This window comes from Ambystoma mexicanum, chromosome 11 (assembly GCF_040938575.1).
Source record: "Ambystoma mexicanum isolate Mex_15411 chromosome 11, UKY_AmexF1_1, whole genome shotgun sequence".
NCBI lineage: Eukaryota > Metazoa > Chordata > Amphibia > Caudata > Ambystomatidae > Ambystoma > Ambystoma mexicanum.
In genome coordinates, this window is record NC_090934.1 from 552,788,580 (window position 1) to 552,806,828 (window position 18,249).

Genomic DNA, 18,249 nt, shown 5'->3' on the forward strand with positions numbered 1-18,249 from the left:
CCACAAGCGACTTGAAGCCCTAATAAGTTGGCACACCAGTAAAAAAACAGAGATATGGCACAATCCTGTGATTGTTAACACCCAGAAAAACCGTCTAGTGAAATACCATAGAGATGGAGCTCGCCTTAATGATAGTCTGGACCAACTCTATAATGATACGTCATCAAAAGTCCTAGACAAAAACTACAATCCGTTCACCTTCCACGACTTTATATGGTCTATTGATCGACCAGAGAACATGCAGAATGGTCGTCAGCGTGTAAACACACACGTGTTTGACAAGGTTATATGGGCCAAAAAGCGTGAACCACGCAGATTGTTAAGAACGGTAAGGAAGGAGGAACGAAATAAAAAAAGTCTCAGTGAAAGGACAAAAACAATTAAAAACAACTATAGAAGTTGGGCCAGACATCATAAGACGATGCTACTTCAGAATGACGGTGAATCAATGCTGCATGCTTTAAGTAACAACTCTGCACCCAATTTCTGGGCACTTATCAACAATCTCAAAGCTGACCAGAAGGTTGCTCAAACAAATAATGTCTTAGAGCTTGACTGGATACATTTCTTTGGAGAAAAATATTTAAAACCACAAATAGTGCCAACCTTCAAAGGTGTGGAAGGGGAATGGGGATTGAGAATTGATAAAGAAGATATTCAAGATCTGATTAATAAATCCTCATCATCAAGATCAGCAGGACCTAATGGTCTTACTTATCAAGTGCTAAAGGGGAATGTGCCCCTTTGGACACAAATCCTTTATATGCTCCTTAGGGGTGTTATAGAGAAAAGATTGATTCCCCCATCCTGGAAGTCTGCCATTATAGTGCCGATATTTAAGAAGGGTGACCGAAATATTCCAGCCAACTATCAGCCTATTACGTTATTAGATGTTGAGAGTAAATTGTTCTCTAGTCTTGTACTGAGAGAAATTGAAACCTGGACAAAGGAGAGTAATATACTCCCAAAACAACAGACAGGTTTCAGAAGAGGCCATTCAACATCATGGAATGGCATAATATTGGCCTCATTAATAAATAACAAAGATAAAAATTACATAGGTAGACTTTATGGTGCTTTTATAGATCTTTCGAGCACTTTTGATTTTGTTAATCGAGACTGGCTTTGGTCTAAGTTGGTGAAGAAAGGTGCCCCGAAAACACTTGTAAATATTCTCGCAAGACTCCATGAAGGAAACACAGCCAGGGTCAGACTTAATATGGAAGGTCATCTGTCGGATTATATTAATGTTAACAGAGGGGTTACACCTTTTCTCTTCAAATTTTATCTTGGAGACTTCGGCCAGGAGATTGATTCCTCAGCATTAGCAAGTGTTAAGTTGGGCATTATGCCTATCAAGTGGCTTATGTACGCAGACGACATTGTCTTGTTAGACAAGAGACCTGCAAAGACATCTGAGAGCTTTGGACCTTTATATGAAAGTAAATGACCTAGTGGTGAACCCTGAGAAATCAAGGGTGATTATCTTTGGAGAAAAGGGAGCTCGAGGAATCAGATTCCCCTGGAAAATAAGGGGGCTGTTAATTCCTGTAGCAAAGGAAATAGTATATCTTTGATAAACTCTACATGCGGTCCTAACAATTGGGCTACGTCAAGCAGAAATATTGGCCAAATGTACACAGTTAACATCTCAGATGAAAAAGATATTTGGCCTATACTGCACATTTTTTATATCCTGACGATAATACAATTCTATCCAGCAAAAATTGTACCAGTTATACTTTATGGAATAGAGGCAAAAGCCCTTCTTTGGTCAATGGATTGGCAAAAAATAGAAGCAGTTATCTGGAAGCAGATGTTGGGTTTGCCCAAACGCCTTCAGATGGCAACACTAAGGTATGAGCTGGGCTTAAGATCTCTTAAGACCCAAGCTGATTGGAAACTGCTTTCTTTGTTTCGATCAATTATGGACCCTATGACAAATACATTGTTTGAAGATCTCTTGATTCACTTGAATTCAGATTCCTCCCTAACTCTAAGAGATCTCAAAATAAAAGCTAAGGAGATCCTCGCTCATTGTGAGTGTGATATAGATACACTGATCTCCAATCCTACAAAGGTTAAAAAAAGCGCTCACAATGAGAGATTGGATCACAATACTGTATACTATGAGGGCCTCATCAACTCCCGCATCTTTTTATAAATATGGCAAAAAGCTGCGATGCCTGGTGAGCTACCTAACGAAGTTCCCTGACATTAAAGGAAGGCAGAATTTTCACAGAGTACGTCTTCATTTGATTAGAACGGGCTGTGTTTTGAGTAAGTGGGGCCAACAAAGGTGGCACGTATATTGTGCCCTGAATGTATTAACCCGAAAGACCAGACGATTGAACATATACTGTAGTTCTGCTGTGGTACTTGGGAAAGTAGAGTTAAACATTTGGGTAGTTTTGTTACGTCTATTGACCTCCTTTCATGAAATGTGTTCTGGGAAAGAATGATTGCGGGGTATGAGACCAAATTGACATTGAATGTTATAAAAGTCCTACAGCAGACAGGATTTATCGCCCAAGAGTTTTGGTAATGTCCTTGGCCAGGCAAATTTGATTTTATGTACTCCTCTAAACCCCCCCTCCCTATAATCCTGTTTGGGAAAAGTGCTTTTTGGTATGAAATGAAAAGGTAAAAGGAAGGGAAATGTCTCTTTTGTTATTTAAACTCTTCCTTTAACTGTGTTCTTTTCTTTTCTTTCCGTTTTCTTTCTCTTTTATATGAATTGTTTACATTGTTTTACCCTGATGAAGTTGAATCTTAATGATTGAATTGTATGTTTTATCATCTTATGTAAGATAGTAGGTGTAAAAAACCTTAATTGGTTATATCACAATAAAACATTATTTTTTTAAATGCCGGTCTGGATGGGGAAGCCAAAAGTCTAAACACTTCTGCGGAAGCTGAACGCAGAGGTGACATTTTCAGGGCTGCAGTACTGAAGAAAGAAAAAGCTGAAATACAAGGGGCACAGTGCTTCTGTCATCCTGGATTTGTACCTAGAAATGATTCAAAGAAGATCCCTTGAGGGAATAAGGAGAACTCTTTTGGATCTCAAAGGCCATGCTTCAGTGAGGTATTTTACTAAACTTAGGGCTTCAAAGTAAAGTACATATATCTTCACAAAAGCGGAAGCAGCCCAACATTTTCTGGACCAATTGAAAGAAAAGAAAAAATACCTGACCTCTGGGGTCAGGTATTATACTAGCAAGCTAATATGTGTCTTCACTTTGGTCACAATAGTTCACAGTATTACTAATGGATAGCTCAATTGCAATGCACTCACCTTGGAAACCGGACAATGCCATGTGTCATATACCCCGGTTGGGTCTACTCAACCCTTCACCCCAAATCTCGCTGGGTCAATAAATTGAGTACCCCATTGTGGGTAATGATTGTATTAAGTAGCATCCATTAGCAAGTGCTTTGAAAATGGTTGCACTATATAAAACACCAAAATCAATAATAGTTATGAATAATGGACCTGTGCAGGTATCCCAGAATTAAAACTGTAGTAGGGGTGGTCGCTATTATCGTTCCATGGAGTGAAATAAAGGTTATTGTTTTGAGCACTACAATTTGTTTAGGTGACATTATTATAACATGTATCTCACTATTAACAAATGTGATATGTGTTTTCCTAACATCTTTTGAAAATGTAGTTTATAGCAATAACATGTTTAAACAGAAAAATGGATCATGAAATATATCCACATACTAAATTGCCTTTTTGCTCTTAGATAACAGCTACTTGGAATACCAAATGCATTGATACTTTTTGTATGCACTACATACTTTTTATGGACTATAGAGATGTGAACTTGTACTTACCTGGTTGTACATCGACCTGAGCGACAGATCACCAATCACAGATTTGTAACTGATGTACATGCTCTGCAAAATTCCTTTGGACTACAGTCCTACCAATTATACCACATAATTATACATCACTTACATTAAATGGAATTATTGAAAAGGGGCAGCAAGTGCATATCATCATGATGGCCCTAAAAGGCTCCAGAGCACTGGGGTACGACAAACATGTGCACACATTTGGATGTAGCCACAAAACTACAACTTTATTGGTAATGCTCTGTTACTCACAGCTCTCTGCTGGATGAAAAGCTGAGCATCCTTTAGGTGTCCAGCAATGTTCTCACACAGCCGCTTGCGTTCCTCTGTGTTCAGCACGTTTAGGAAGAAATTGCGCACCTAGACGTTCAAAGAAAAACACAATGCAATAACAATCAGACCATGTTTCCCAATAAACCAAAATTGCATTTGAAGTAGAAATTCTAAACTGACTAAAAAGAAAGATAAAGGAAGGGTTACTAACAAGTAAATTTGGCACTCTTTGTTCATATGCTAATTGATTTATTTTTTCATTTGTTGCAGCGCACTGAACCCTTGGGTATCTAGGCTCTAGTTACATTAGGTCAAGGTTTATACATGAAATGTACAGTGGTGGAAAGAAGGGGAGACATGTATAGAAGGTTCGTAGTGTCTTAGCCCAGGGAGCTTTAGGCAAAGAGACAGGTTTTCAGGTTTTTTCTAAAGGTCCAGTAGGAGGGTTCCTTTCTCAGCGATGGGGAGATTGTTCCCGATCTTTTTGGCAATGACAGGAAAACTTTATCCTCCTGCAGTCTTTCGAGTGAAGTTGGGCACTCCGAGGAAGTGGCAGTTCGTGGATCTTAGTGGGCGGGGCGGGGTGTGGTGTATTTTTCCCCAAAATGTGAGAGGTAAGTCGGGGCAGTGTTGGTGGTGCATCCGGGGGAGTGTTGGTAGTGCACCTGTGTGCAATGGAGAGGATCTTGAATTTGATCCGCTCGCAGATTGGAAGCCAGTGGGCATCTTTTCTGGCTTCTGAAACATGGTTGTGCTTGGACAAGCCTAGGGCAGCCCAGAGGGCATTGTTTGAATAGTTTGCAGCTTGCACATGTTTCTCTTGGAAGTGCCTGCAAAGAGGACGATGCAGTAGTCCAATTTGGCTCTGGCTATGGTGAGGCGGTTGGTTGTGATGAGGAAGGGCTTGCTGGAAGTAAGAAGTTTGAAGGTGTAGGCAGCAGAGGAAGTGATGGCGTTGACCTGGTATGAGAAGCCAAGGGTAGCATTTAGGTAGATGCCCAGGGTCTTGGCTGCAGGTGAGGTTTGGATCAAGTTACTGTCGATGGCAAAGGCTTTGTAAGTGGAATCCATGTTGCGGAGAGTGGTGTGCAAGCCTACAATGAGTATCACAGTTTTGTTGTCGTTTAGACATCTGGTGGTTTGCCATCCAGTTATGGGCAATGTCGTAGACTGAGTGGGTGGCTGTGACATCTAGGTGGTAGGTGCCTGAGAGGAGGAGGAGGATTTTGGGTGTTGTCGGCATAATTCGTGAAGGATATGCCGAGGGCATCCGGATGATTAAAGAGGGGTTTAGTATAAATGTTATACAGAGTGGGGGAGATGCATGATCCTTGTGGGACTCTGCAGGTTACTGGCGTGGGTTGGACTACATGATCATCCATGAAGACGGGAGAGGATCTGATCCAGTCTGCAATGTGAGATCCTGGGCCATGCTGTGCAGGTCTGGCCTTGCTTCCTTTGGTTCTACCACAAGCATTCATACCCACGAGGGGTAGCAAAAGAGCTGCTGGACTAGACATATATAGTGCAGAAATCCAGAGGCCTCCGCCTCATGAACCGATGGCATACACACTGTTTTGCAAACAGCCACCCCCATGATGTTAGGGCTGAGGTGCTCGAAGATCTAGGCCTAAATTACAGAAATTAGTTGACATCAGACCTGGCATTATTGTTGAAGATCAATAAGGAAATATGAGGATGATTCTGTATCTTTTCTGACTAACAATGTGAGACAAGCATGCAATAGAATTGCCCCAAATATTTGAGAGAATATCAGATATCCAGTAAGTTGAGGTGGTGAAGTACTTGTATGAGAAGAACAAAGCCAACAATGGTTTGGTTCCACTAAGGTATATATTGCCAAAAAAGCTGCAGAGAAACCCTTAACCAAGTCTGGAGATGACTCAGGTTTGCACAAGCACAGAGTAATTATAATTTGTCACAGCACAAATTTGAACAGGTACAATCTCATGAAGAAGGTGTTAGGATGGAAATGAGTATATCCCCACCCCCTAAGCGCTTTCAGGTGAGGCAAATCCCCCATGAGATAGTGTAGTGTATAAGGGGGAGAGAACATCACTATGGAACTCGGTGCGAAAGCAATATAACGTGAACAGTAAATACATGGCATTAGGAGACACATAGAAAGAACCCCCATTTTGTAGTTATGGCAAAAACTCAGGCTTGCATAACAGCGCTGCACCAGCTGAACTCCATGGAAAGATTTCACTAGGCCCAACATCATTAAGGCAGAATGAGTCTGCCCCGCCAGTTCCCACCGAAGTCCCTTTACTGTTGCAAACATTTAGTATCTTTCAGAGGAAGGTGCCCTGCAAGAGTGTGAGACAACAAGAGGCTCTGCGCAGCGTCCATTCCTCACCACTAAGCTGGCAGCAGGCCTCTAACCCCCACCCAACCAGCCCAAAGTCAGCCCCAAACCTCTGACCCAACCCCCACACCCCTGCATTTCATGATAAAGCAAACAACTCCCCCTGTCCTAATACAAATCAAGTGTCCATAAAAGATCTAAGTATGCACAACTCTTTTACCCCCAGCATGAAATACATACTTTGTAACACAAGGTACAAGGAGGGATACATTAAAGATCAAAACCCACGGTGGAGACCTTGAGTGCGAGAGGTGCGGTATCAACGAAACCCAGAATGCGTGGGTCAGTGTGATTATATTTTATCCTCCCTTACCCCTGGCATCAATTCCCGAGCTACCCAGGTGCATGCCACAGTGATATAGTAAGTAGGATTAGCAAGTTAATTTAGAAACAACATTGTATTTTATGATTGCCCGACCTTCACCGAACTCCAAGATGAGCCCAGCAGACCCACGTGGAGCCTGACTGACGGTGGAAGAATCAACTAATTGTAGCCTGGCATCCCCTATGGAGCAGGCCCATGTATAAGGTTCCACCAATCAGTGGCATCAGTTTTTACGGTATGTGATGATGCTACATAGCCTTTAAAGCTTCTGTTTGTACTAAGATGAACTAGAACGTTCTTTAGCAGAAGAGATCTTTGCTGATATTTTGTATTAAAACCTTGTTATCCTTGCAAGCTATCTCCTGGGTTATTTCCCTAGAGGGTTGTATTCACTCTGTAGTGTGCGTTAAAAAGAACTTGCCTTCATTTTGGTGACCCTTGCGATGTGATTCCATTGCCCCCGTACCTGCGGAGGTATCCAGGTGGCCTCTCCGAAAGGGCTGTGCCCACCTACGGTGACCAGTCCCAAAACGCGCACACTGAGTGGCCTTGTGGGTGCTGTCTTTGTAGAATCCCGCCTGTTTGTTGCGGCGGGGTGAGGTCCCAAGGAGAGTTGAAGGCCTATTGTGGATCCCCCATGAACGGAGGCTAATGTGGACGTATGAGTATAGCCTGCAAGTGATAACAAAGTAGGGTCGGTGTATGGAGAAATGTGAATAGTGTGAACAGGCGGTGACCAAAATTGAGAGTGTGCTTAAGTTGTGGATTGTGTTGACTTTTTCTGGCCAGTTTGTATTTACTTTTTAAGGATATTAAGGATAAGAAAAAAGGAATATGGAAGTCCCCCCAAGTGAGGGGGGAAGGTGGCACCACATGCACTGTCTCGACCAGTGCAGCTCTGTATAATAAGAGAGCTCAGGAAAAGTAGTGGTTATTGTTTTAGCTTGTTTTTTAAGTTTGTTTTGTTAGTGTACTTTAAAGTGTAAGGAGGAGGCCCAGGAAGGGCGTGTATGTTATGCTTGTGTGAGCGCATCAGAAGAGTGTGTATGGAGTGTGTGAAGAAGCTCTAGTGGGGAACACGGCAGAGGGGGGAAGTGAACTGATGATTTTTCGGTGAATTTTAATGACAGCATTGACATGTACTAAAGACAAGACTGAACTGTATATGGTTTAAAATTTGTAGACAAATTTCTGTTTAGACTTTGGCCCAGTAGCATAGGCGTAGCTCCACTACAAGATACCTGCACGACACGACCAAGTGGACAGACCCCCCCTTAGACCACATATGTAAGGCCTTGCCCTTGTATCGTGAGAAAATTAAGAAGTATCATAATCAATGGGTGACTGAGACCAGAGAAGGAGAAATGCCCCATTTCTGTCCCGAGCAAGGGTCGTTTGACAAAAGTGCACTGGAACACATGTCCCCTTTCCTGACAGCAAAGTAGAAAGGGAGACCACTACAAAATAGACGGGAAGTATTAAACCTCTTCAAAATGTCGAAGAAACAGAGGACCCGAAAAGAGGAGGGGCTATGCATGCCAGTAGTATGGAAAAAGGAGCAGGGGAGGGCGAGAAGAATGGGGAAACTTAAAAGGGGATATATCCGCTAGCCACTCACCCAGCAGAAGGGTATACTAACCCAACATATGTGTCAGCAGGCACTATGGTGGCCACACCAGGTACAGCCCCTCCCCCGCTGTATGTCTCTCCTCTGGAGGTTGCTGCCCACACCAGGGTGAGTGCAAGAGATCTAGAGGTAGCACTGCTAACAACACACACTGAATTAGCTGGGTGACGGGCAGCCCGTGAAGCGACTAGTGTGGGTGAAACTCTGATGTTGCCCGCAGGGGCGCCCCCACAGCCACCTGGGGATGAGTGTTCAAAATAGACAGTGTGCCCATAAGAACCATCCGCATAGAACGGGACGGGGAAACAGATAGCTTGGGTTACGAAAATGTAGGGTCCCGAAGAGGGGACAAGGAATGATGGAGTGATTTTGATGACACAGAAGAAGCAGGGCCGAACAGGCACCCCAGGCCACACCGAGATTAGAGAGTCTTTGGGACGGAAGACTACGAGAGAGGTTTGGCAGAATAGCGTTAGCACGGAAAAAGGGAAGTGCAACTAAGGGCGGGAAAGGAAAACCGAAAATGCAAATGCCACTTATACATAAAGGCGCAAGGCGACCACACAATGTACCCTGGGCACACATGGACAAAAATAACCAACTAAAGGCGCTCCCGCAGCTCACAGTGGGGGCAGAGAAATGGATCTATGCATTTGAAAAAAACACATCAGATGTACCCTTAGCAGACAAAGCGTGGATTAAAGCTGGGTACCCATGAGTAACGTTAAGTAACAATGCCCATGATGGAGCATCATTCAATAAGATCAGGGCATGAGTATGGGACGTGCTGCGACGCACGTTCCCAGACACCCCAGATTTCCAATCCATAATGCAGCGTACAATGGGGATGAGGAAGATGCTGCGCAGTACATTCTCAGGGTTCAAGAGATGTGGCGAGCAGAAACGGGCAGCGCCTGGGATCAATCAACATCGCTATTTTATTTTATAGTAAAAGGGGGGCTGCTGAAAGAAGTGCAGAAAGCACCTGACAAGATACCAGTGGTAGAAGCAAAAGGATGGCTCGAAATTCAAAGCATCATAGTTCACCACTGTGAAAGGATCAAGGAACGAGAGGCGACAGGCAGAGGAAGCAAAACTAGTTCAAAGCAAACTAGTGAAAGTGGTTGAAGAGTGCGTCTCTAACATGACACAGGCCAGAATAGCGGTGGTGTGGGCTAAAGCAGGGCAAGGGCAGTGGGGAGGAAACCAGCAATTCTCAGGACCCCAGTGGCAAGGAGGACAGCAATGAGGACGAGGTGGGTTCTGATAGCCTAGAGGAGGGGGATTTGGAGGTCCAGGACCAAGAGGTGGGGGACCTGAACAGTATTGGACCTGCGGGAGTTGGGGTCATAGTATTGCTGTATTGCAGTAGACAAGGGGGGAATTACAACTACAACCAGCAGAATTATGTTTGTCCCCACCCTGCTAGACCCCAGGGGCCATTTACCAGGATGACCTCGATACCCCACCAGATCTAACAGGCTTCTAAACAGCTACCCCCACAAATCCTTGGCCCTTATCACCCACCACACCAACAGCAAGTAGTACAGTCATACCAGCCCCGCCCTAACCAGCAGCCAGTAGAGAGTAGACATGCTTTCAGAACTGCACCTAACCGCGCAGCGGCCCCCTTGCAGGGTACTAAAGTAGTGGGAGGAAACCATTTCTCATTCCCGGGGACAGACACCTACCCTGACTAGGACAGCGCACAGAAAGCACTTGTGTGTCCAGTCCTGTCAATGACCCTATATCCAGAAGAGGAACCGTTGATGGGGGCAGATATAGGGAACAAACAATTCATCTTTATGGTGGACTCTGGAGCGGAGAAGTCATGCATCAGCAAATGCGACTTCCCGCTATCAGGAAAGACTCTCGACATGCAGGGATTCTCTGGGGCTGTTTTAACGGTTCTTTACACAACAGATGTAGATGTCAAGGTAGGAGGGAAGGTTTTACAAGCCCCCCTCCTATTCTCTGAGAGTTCTCCGGTCAACCTGCTCGGTAGGGATCTGCTTAGCAAGTTGAGCATGACTATTTCATTTACAGAGAGAGTTATTGTCTGTGCCACACCTGGCATGTGTTCCCTAAGGGCAATGCTAGTGATACATACCGTGGCGAGTGAAGTGGCAGTGAGAGGTATCCCTGTCAACCCTGACATGTTTGTTTACAGCATCAAAATACTTGCACAAGCTGTCCCCCAGATCACCAGAAAGGAGTGGCGAGTACCCACTGATTTCATTTTTCGACCTGTAGTACTCCCCGAGCTGGTTGCTGGCACAATCCTATCATTAGATCTGGAAGGCCTAGTAGTGTCCACAAAAAGGATTGTAGTGCTGGGTACTGACCCCCACGGATGCCAATGGCGCACTGTGTTATGCATTGATCCCAATGTGCCCCTAAGAGAATTGTCTGATGAAGAACTCCAAGGATGACAATAATGATGGGGAAATTATCCTCAAGATTTGCATACCCTGTGAGATCATGGTACAATACAGAAAAGTTCACAGTCCCCTAATGGCTGTTGTTGCACCACCCCCATTCAGCCAGTCAGATTTACAATACGTCCCTACACATTTATGGACCACAACCCAAGATGTAGGGATGTTGAAAGAGGTGACCCCCTGTGAAAATTACCCTCAAACCTTGGGCAGTACTCACGCAAGTGAAACAATACCCCCTTGTCCAGGGAAGGAATTAGAGAAACACTACAGGCCCTGTTACTCAAAGAGATCATAGTACCCTCCACCTCACCATGCAATACAGCCATATACACCATTAAAAAAGGCGCTGGGGGGCAGTTGGAGGATGATCCAGGATCACTGCCCCCTTAACAACATAGTACAGATGGAGTTTCCACACTCTGTGTCCATTTTGTGCAGCATCCCTAAAGAAGCAACTCATTTCTCTGTTGTGGATTCGAAAAATGTCTTCTTCTCAGTTCCCCTTCATGCATATTCACAATACCTGATAGCATTTACGCTAGGCGGAAACCACTACAAATACACTTGTTTGTCCGAATACTAGAGCCCTAGTATTTTCAACAGAATACTACACAAAGACCTAGGAAACATCCAAGTACCCAGCACAATAATTCAATATGTAGGTGACCTACTGGTCTGCAGCGTCAGTGAGCAAGACTGTTGAAGGGACTCTATTGCATTGCTACAGTAATTAGCAAGGAGGGAGTAAGAAGTGGACAAGGTGAAAGTCCAGTACTGCCAACTGGAGGTACTTTACCTGGGGCAACTCATTTCCAAGGACGGAAAAAGAATAATTCCAGACAGGGCAGCAAAAGTGTGTGCCACTTCCAAGCCACTCAAGCCAGGAAATTCCTAGGGTTGTGCAATTATTGTAGCGCATGGATTCTAGATAATGTAGCATACATGAGGCCGCTCCTACAGGGCCTCAAGGAAGCACAAAAAGAGAGCAACAAAATTGAGTGGACCCCAGAGATGGTAACAAGTTTCAATGACTTAAAAGAAGTAATTTCGACACCACCTGTCCTTGCCACCCCAGATTACACATAGGAGTTTTGAAATTTCTCACACTGAAATGGCACACTCATGACTCACGTGAAAGAGCATAATGGGCCATAAGCCTCTTGACTATTACAGTGGCACAGTTGACTGTCATGCAGGGACAATTCTCCTGCGAACAAGCTTTTGCAGCTGCGGCCGTTGTCATTTAAAAAAAGCTCCACAATTGTCATGGGGTGGTGCACAGTAACGTTGTATGTGGAGCACTCACTCTTTATGATTTTAGATTGCTCAAAGTCCACACTTCAAATCATATTGTCAAGCTCCCACATTCATGTTGTAAGATGCAAGACAGTAAACCCAGCCACGTTTCTCAGCCAAACTTGCACTGCTGAAGATCTGCAACATCATGACTGTGCATTTTATGAAGGCGAACATGATGATATCCTCAAAGACAGTCCCCTAGATGAGGGAGAAGTCCTCTTCGTTGATGGGTCAGTGTCAATTGATCAAGAAACAGGTGAAAGGCATGTTGGGGCAGCAGTGGTGCGCTTAGAGGAAGGAGAATATTAAACACTTGCACTGAAGAGATTGCCAATACATTATTCAGTTCAAGCGGCTGAACTGGTAGCACTCATCAAAGTTCTGCAGGCATCAAAGGGGTGCTATGTTACCATCTACTCAGACTCTGCATATGTCACCACAGCGGTGCACGCAGTTCTGTCGAGTTGAAGAAGGAGAGGGTTTTGGAGAGCTGATGGCTCACCCGTACAGCATGTTGCCCTGCCAAACACTGATTTCTACCCTCGCAGAACCTTCTGTGGTGGTGGTCGTTAAATGCGAAGCACATTCACACAATACAAAGTTTTGCTGGGAAATGCAGCCGCCGATGCGGCAGCAAAAGCTGCAGCATATCTCCCCATGCCTACATCTGCTGAGTACGTTGTAACCACAGCAAGCATAAGAACAGATACAGAAGTATACACAGCTTTCACTATCGCACAGATAATTGAGCTGCAGCATAGAGCACCCCCAGAAGAACAGGACATATGGCTGAAACGTAGGTGCGTGCAATCACCTACAGACCTCTTATGGAGACAACAAGGTACAGGAAAGGTAGTGATGCCAGTAGAGTTATTACACAACGCCTTTGAGCAGTTGCATTACCCGTCTGATAGCTCTAAACAACACATTGCAGCAGACATTGAAGAAGATTGGTGTATCCCAAATTGCAGGAACACCTCTCAACTATGGTTGTCCAATGTATCACGTGCCAAGGATTTAGTACAGACATGACCCTCAGAACGTTGCGAGGAACTCTTCCCCGCCCTGTCGTGAACTGCACATTGACCATGCAGACATGGGGGAGCGAATCAATGGGGAATGATATTTGATTGTGGTGGTGTGTTCGTTCTCTAGATGGGTTAAAGCTGGTCTGTGTGCCCACCCAGATGCCAAGTGTGCTGCCAAATTCCTCGTCAGGGGGTTCTATGCCCGCTGGGGAGTGTGTGACGTTTTAAGATCAGATATTGGCACCCAATTTTTCAATGAGCTCCTGAAGGAAATCACTGCCCTGTTAGGGATTAAACATTGTATGTGCTCAATTTACCACCCACAGGCAAATGGAGTGGTAGAGAAGATCAACGGCCTCCTTAAGACCAGACTCTCCAAACTATGTAACACCCTGAAAACTAATTGTTGTATTGCCTGCCCCAGGCTATGTTTCATCTGTGTACACAACCCAGTAAGGACCAGCACCGTTCCCCCCATGAAATAGTGACTGGCAGACGTATGCAGGCACCTCTATCACCTGTGAGGAGAGCATCAGCAATCCTAGAGGAAGAATGTAAGCAATATATGACCCAACTGGCAGGTGCAATAAGATGTGTTGCAAAACAAATGGTTCTGCCAAACACAGAAAATGCAGAAATATCAACTGCACCACAACCTGACGCCACACCCGTACAATGACTATTGCCGGGTAAAATAGTCTTTGTCAGAAGTTTTGTGCGAAAATGGAATAACACCAGGTTCCATGGACCCTACGAGGTCGTGTTTTCCACCCCCCTCGCAGTAAAGGTGAAGGGGCTCAGATATTGGATACACCTCTCAGACATCCGCAAGGCCCCACCCAACTCGACACTAAGTGTCCAGCATGAAAACAACACAACTACCTCAGTTTGCGTTGCTTCTTGCTCATCATATTAAGTGCATGTACAAAGTACACAATACATGCATTGCTACTAGAGCGAGCACCAGCTACTTGAATTAAAAATCTCTCTCTCTATCTCTTCCTCCCTCCCTGGCTGCCTTCCCTCTCCCCCTCCCTTCCCCCATTTTCCCCAAAACCCACAGGCGAAACAAAGATGGAGATGAAGACACCAAGATATTCTTCAAATGTAGATAGAAGTAGTGTTAGTAGTACCAGAATGTACAGCTATGACTGTGACCTCCATTTTGTTTATAGTAATGATGTTTGTATTAGGGATTTATTGAGGAACGTCTTTTATCTGGGCTGGCCATCTAAAAGAAGGGGGGGAGGCACCATGGGTCCTCGAACATGAGTATACCGGCCAATGCCACAAAATTACATTTTAATGTCACCAAATTACTTTCGAATGTAACTGAATTACCCTCCAATGCCACTGAATGGACCCCTTTACGTTCTAATGCAACTGAATTCACCCCGAGCTCTGGATCCTCCATTGTATTAACGCTCACTTCCAGCCTAAGCCCTGACCCGAATGGAAGGACGAATTAAAGTGCACTACTCAATCTCTCAAACCACACAATATAACAAAAGTAGGATCTGTGCATAATGTGACCCCTGCAAATAGTAGCAGCTCCCATGCAACTGTATGTACAAGCAAAATGTTTCAAATACTTAAGACGAATGTAAAAAAACTCTTTGTGTAATGAAAGTAGTGATGTAAATATAACTATATAACTAGCAGCAGAAACAGCAGAAGTAAAGTAATGAAAAGACACACGCTACGTAGTAACAGAGTAAAAAGACAAGCGTGCCAGCATAAATATGATGCATTCGATGGTCTAGGCCTAGATGCAGTAGAAGATATTCGTCCCCCGGAGCACTTGAATAGTTGGTACTCTCACATGAGTACAATGGGAAGAGGAACCACCAATGGGAGTTGCTACATCTGTTCCTTAATACCGCACGCATATGGGGCACCTACGGTCTTAGTACTGCAAGAAGTACCCATGATAGAGACCCAATGCTTAATTCATCTTGCGCTATGCGGGATCAAAGGCACTTTCCAGGCACGCAACGTCCACCTAGAACTCATCGATCCTGACCCCTGAAAATGGAAAACCAGTTCCACTAACCCCAACTGTCTGAAAGAACCACATCTGGTGATCGAAGGGGCAAGATATGTCAACAACGAATGGCAAGCAACAACATACGCATGGAAAACTGAAGGACATTTATGGTTTTTGAGAAAATTATAGCACTCGTGGAACAGACCTGCGAACACACATGTACACAGCACATCACCAAATTAACATGGATTGCAGCTATTGAGAAACCAGTAATAATACAGCAAGAAAAGACATATAAACTGTGTTTTTACAGTGAAGGGACTGTCTGTCGGATCAAACCAGCAGTGTAACAGAACTATCCTAATCCCAGACCTCAGAAAAGGCACTGCAGCACTAATGGACTATTACTGGGTCTGCAGCCAGCAAGCTTACTTGCACCTCCCGCCTTCTTGGAGGGGCTACTGTTCGCTAGCAACGTTGTACTCTGCCCTGTAAGTGGTACCAGAAGCCCCCACCACTGCTTGATGAAGTGCCCACGTGCCCCCAACAACCGAAGCACGACACACAATGCCCACACAAGATTTTAGTATCCTCCATGAGAAAGAGGCATATGACCAGCTGCAAAGAAAAAGATCCTCAAATTACTTATCTAAAGACGCGTCCAAATTGCTTGCACAAAACTCTGATGAATACAAGCTCTACAATTCAGCAGAGACCTTTTTTGCATCCTTAATACCAAACATCCAGACGCAAGCCAATGCAAAATGGCTCCAGATTTTAAGGTGGGAGTTGATCCAGCTGGCTAACCAAACCAAACAGGGGTTCAATGTCATCGAAGTGGAGCTGAGGGTCCTAAGACTAATGACATTGTAGAACTGATACGTGCTGGATCTCCTGACAGCGAAGGAAGGAGGTGTTTGCAAAAAGATTGGGACTTCATGTTGCACATTCGAAACTTCCGAAGATAGTGAAAATGAGACATTGTCACACGTCATTGCAACAGTACATTATTTGTTTATTTTATTTGTTTATTTCTATTGCGCCATAGCCCTCAGGTATCAGGGCGCTCAACAGACAGATATATAAAAGACAATAAAAGACAAAGGGTACTGAGCTACTCAAACAGGATAGTTTTCAAATTATTTCTAAAGATGGTGTAGTGTCCCTCCGATCGCATAGGTATAGGAAGCTTATTCCATGTACTTGCGGCCCTGACAGGGAAGGAGCTACTCTTTCCTCTGGCTCGTTTGGCTTGTGGTACGGTAACAAGATGCACTGTGCTTTAGCGCAAGTCCTGTTTGGTGTATGTTTTGATAAAGTCTGCTTTAAATAGACTGGTGCCTTCCCATGTAAACATTTCGGGGCTGGAGTCTGTGTCTTAAATTGAATTCGTTTTTCCACAGGCAGCCAGTGAAGTTCTCTCCTGTGGTTTGAAATGGTTTATCTCCTTGGGACATTGTGGATTATCCTTACAGCATCATTCTGAATGATTTGCAGTTTCTGGATGTTCTTTTTGCTAGCTTAAAAAGTAGGGCATTGCAATAGTCCAGCCGAGGCATGATTATGACTCGGACTAAGGTTTCACAGTTTTATCGGGATACCAATGGATTTATTTGTCTCAAGATTTTGAGATGGTAATGGGCATTTTGTGCAACTTTATTGACGTGGGCATCCAAATGAAGGGATATCTCCAGCACTGTCCCTAGTGTTTTGACCTTATCTACCACATTGATGGGGCAGGTATCAAGTATGATGCTTGCGTATGCTTGTTTTAGCTTGCTCCTGTCTTGGTTTGTTCCGGCTATCATGAGCGCAGTCTTTGAGCTATTCAAACACATTCAGTTATTAATCATCCATTCTTGGATGGTCGAGTAGATGTAATTTAGGTCTGTTGTGTCAGTCATATGGTCACCGCTAAGGTCCATGGTGAGCTGAAAATCGGCAGCGTAGATGGTAAAATGGAGGCCCACGGCCTCCAGTTTTTCACACAGTGGCCTTATGTAGATGTTAAACAGGGCTGAGGAAATACAGGCTGTTAAGGAGAATTCTCCAGAATGGCTAATTTCCCTTACCTGTTTGATTCCCTCAGCAGCTTTGCTAGATTTCTAAGATTTTCTTTTTCACCTGGTAAAAGAGTGTGAGCTTTTTTTTCCCACTCTTACATGTGTTTTTGCTGTGTGTTGTACATTTCTGTGCTCATGGACAATGGAGTCTCACCCACTCCATACGAATCATCTTTTTACTGTATGTCACACAGCACCTTTAGTGCAGTGACACAGGGTTGTCTTTTTCAGACTTCCCACTTTAAACTCCATTCTCTGGGACTGACTACTGTCTCCCAGAACAAGTAAAGTTGCCATTGACTTTACTAGTCCTTTTAAATTTACAGACCTAGTACAGCCTATCTTCCAATAGAGTACTGGAAGGGTTAATAGTTATCCCTTTTTTGTCTGATTCTCATGGAACATTATTTCGTTCCCCTTTCTCTAAGATTTGGCTGGTGGCAATGATTTTATTCTACCGTGAGCTATGAAAATAGCCTAGGTACTTTTAGAGGCTATGGTGGTAGCCTCAAACTCTAATCCGCTGGACCCCTTTTATATTTATTTGGTTCCGGTCGGGTTTATTTGCCATTTCTTTTTGTAAAGGTCTTTCTCGTGTTTTACTCTGCGCGCCAAACCAGGTTTGGTTCCTTTGTTCGCCGTCCTTTGGCGGGCTTCTACGCAGAAGCCCTCCTTAGGCACCTGAGTGTCTGGGAGGGCAGGATGTGAGGGAAGGGTTTGAGGCCCCTTGCACAGGGTCTCCTCGGAGACCCAAGTCGCACTCTAGTTTGATTGGCTAGGTGGCTGTCCTGCCAGGACAGCCACCCTCTGTGTGATTGACAGCCAGGCTGTGTGAATGGGGGAAAACTGCTTAAAAGCAGATCTCTAAGACTTGGAAGGCAGAGTCGCCACTGGAACGAGAGAAGCAACGAGGAGCTGAAGGAAGAGGACTGCTGCAACTACTGGACATCCCG

General features: G+C 44.4%; 1 protein-coding gene across 2 annotated transcripts in view; it reads right to left on the reverse strand.

Annotated features, from left to right (window-relative positions):
* Positions 1-18,249, reverse strand: part of LOC138503557 (catalase-like) — an 833,069-nt gene that overhangs the window by 125,374 nt on the left and 689,446 nt on the right. For both annotated transcript variants that reach the window (XM_069623378.1, XM_069623377.1), the window contains exon 11: positions 4,117-4,224. In XM_069623378.1, coding sequence (XP_069479479.1) covers positions 4,117-4,224 — 108 coding nt within the window. The remainder of the gene's footprint in view (positions 1-4,116; positions 4,225-18,249) is intronic.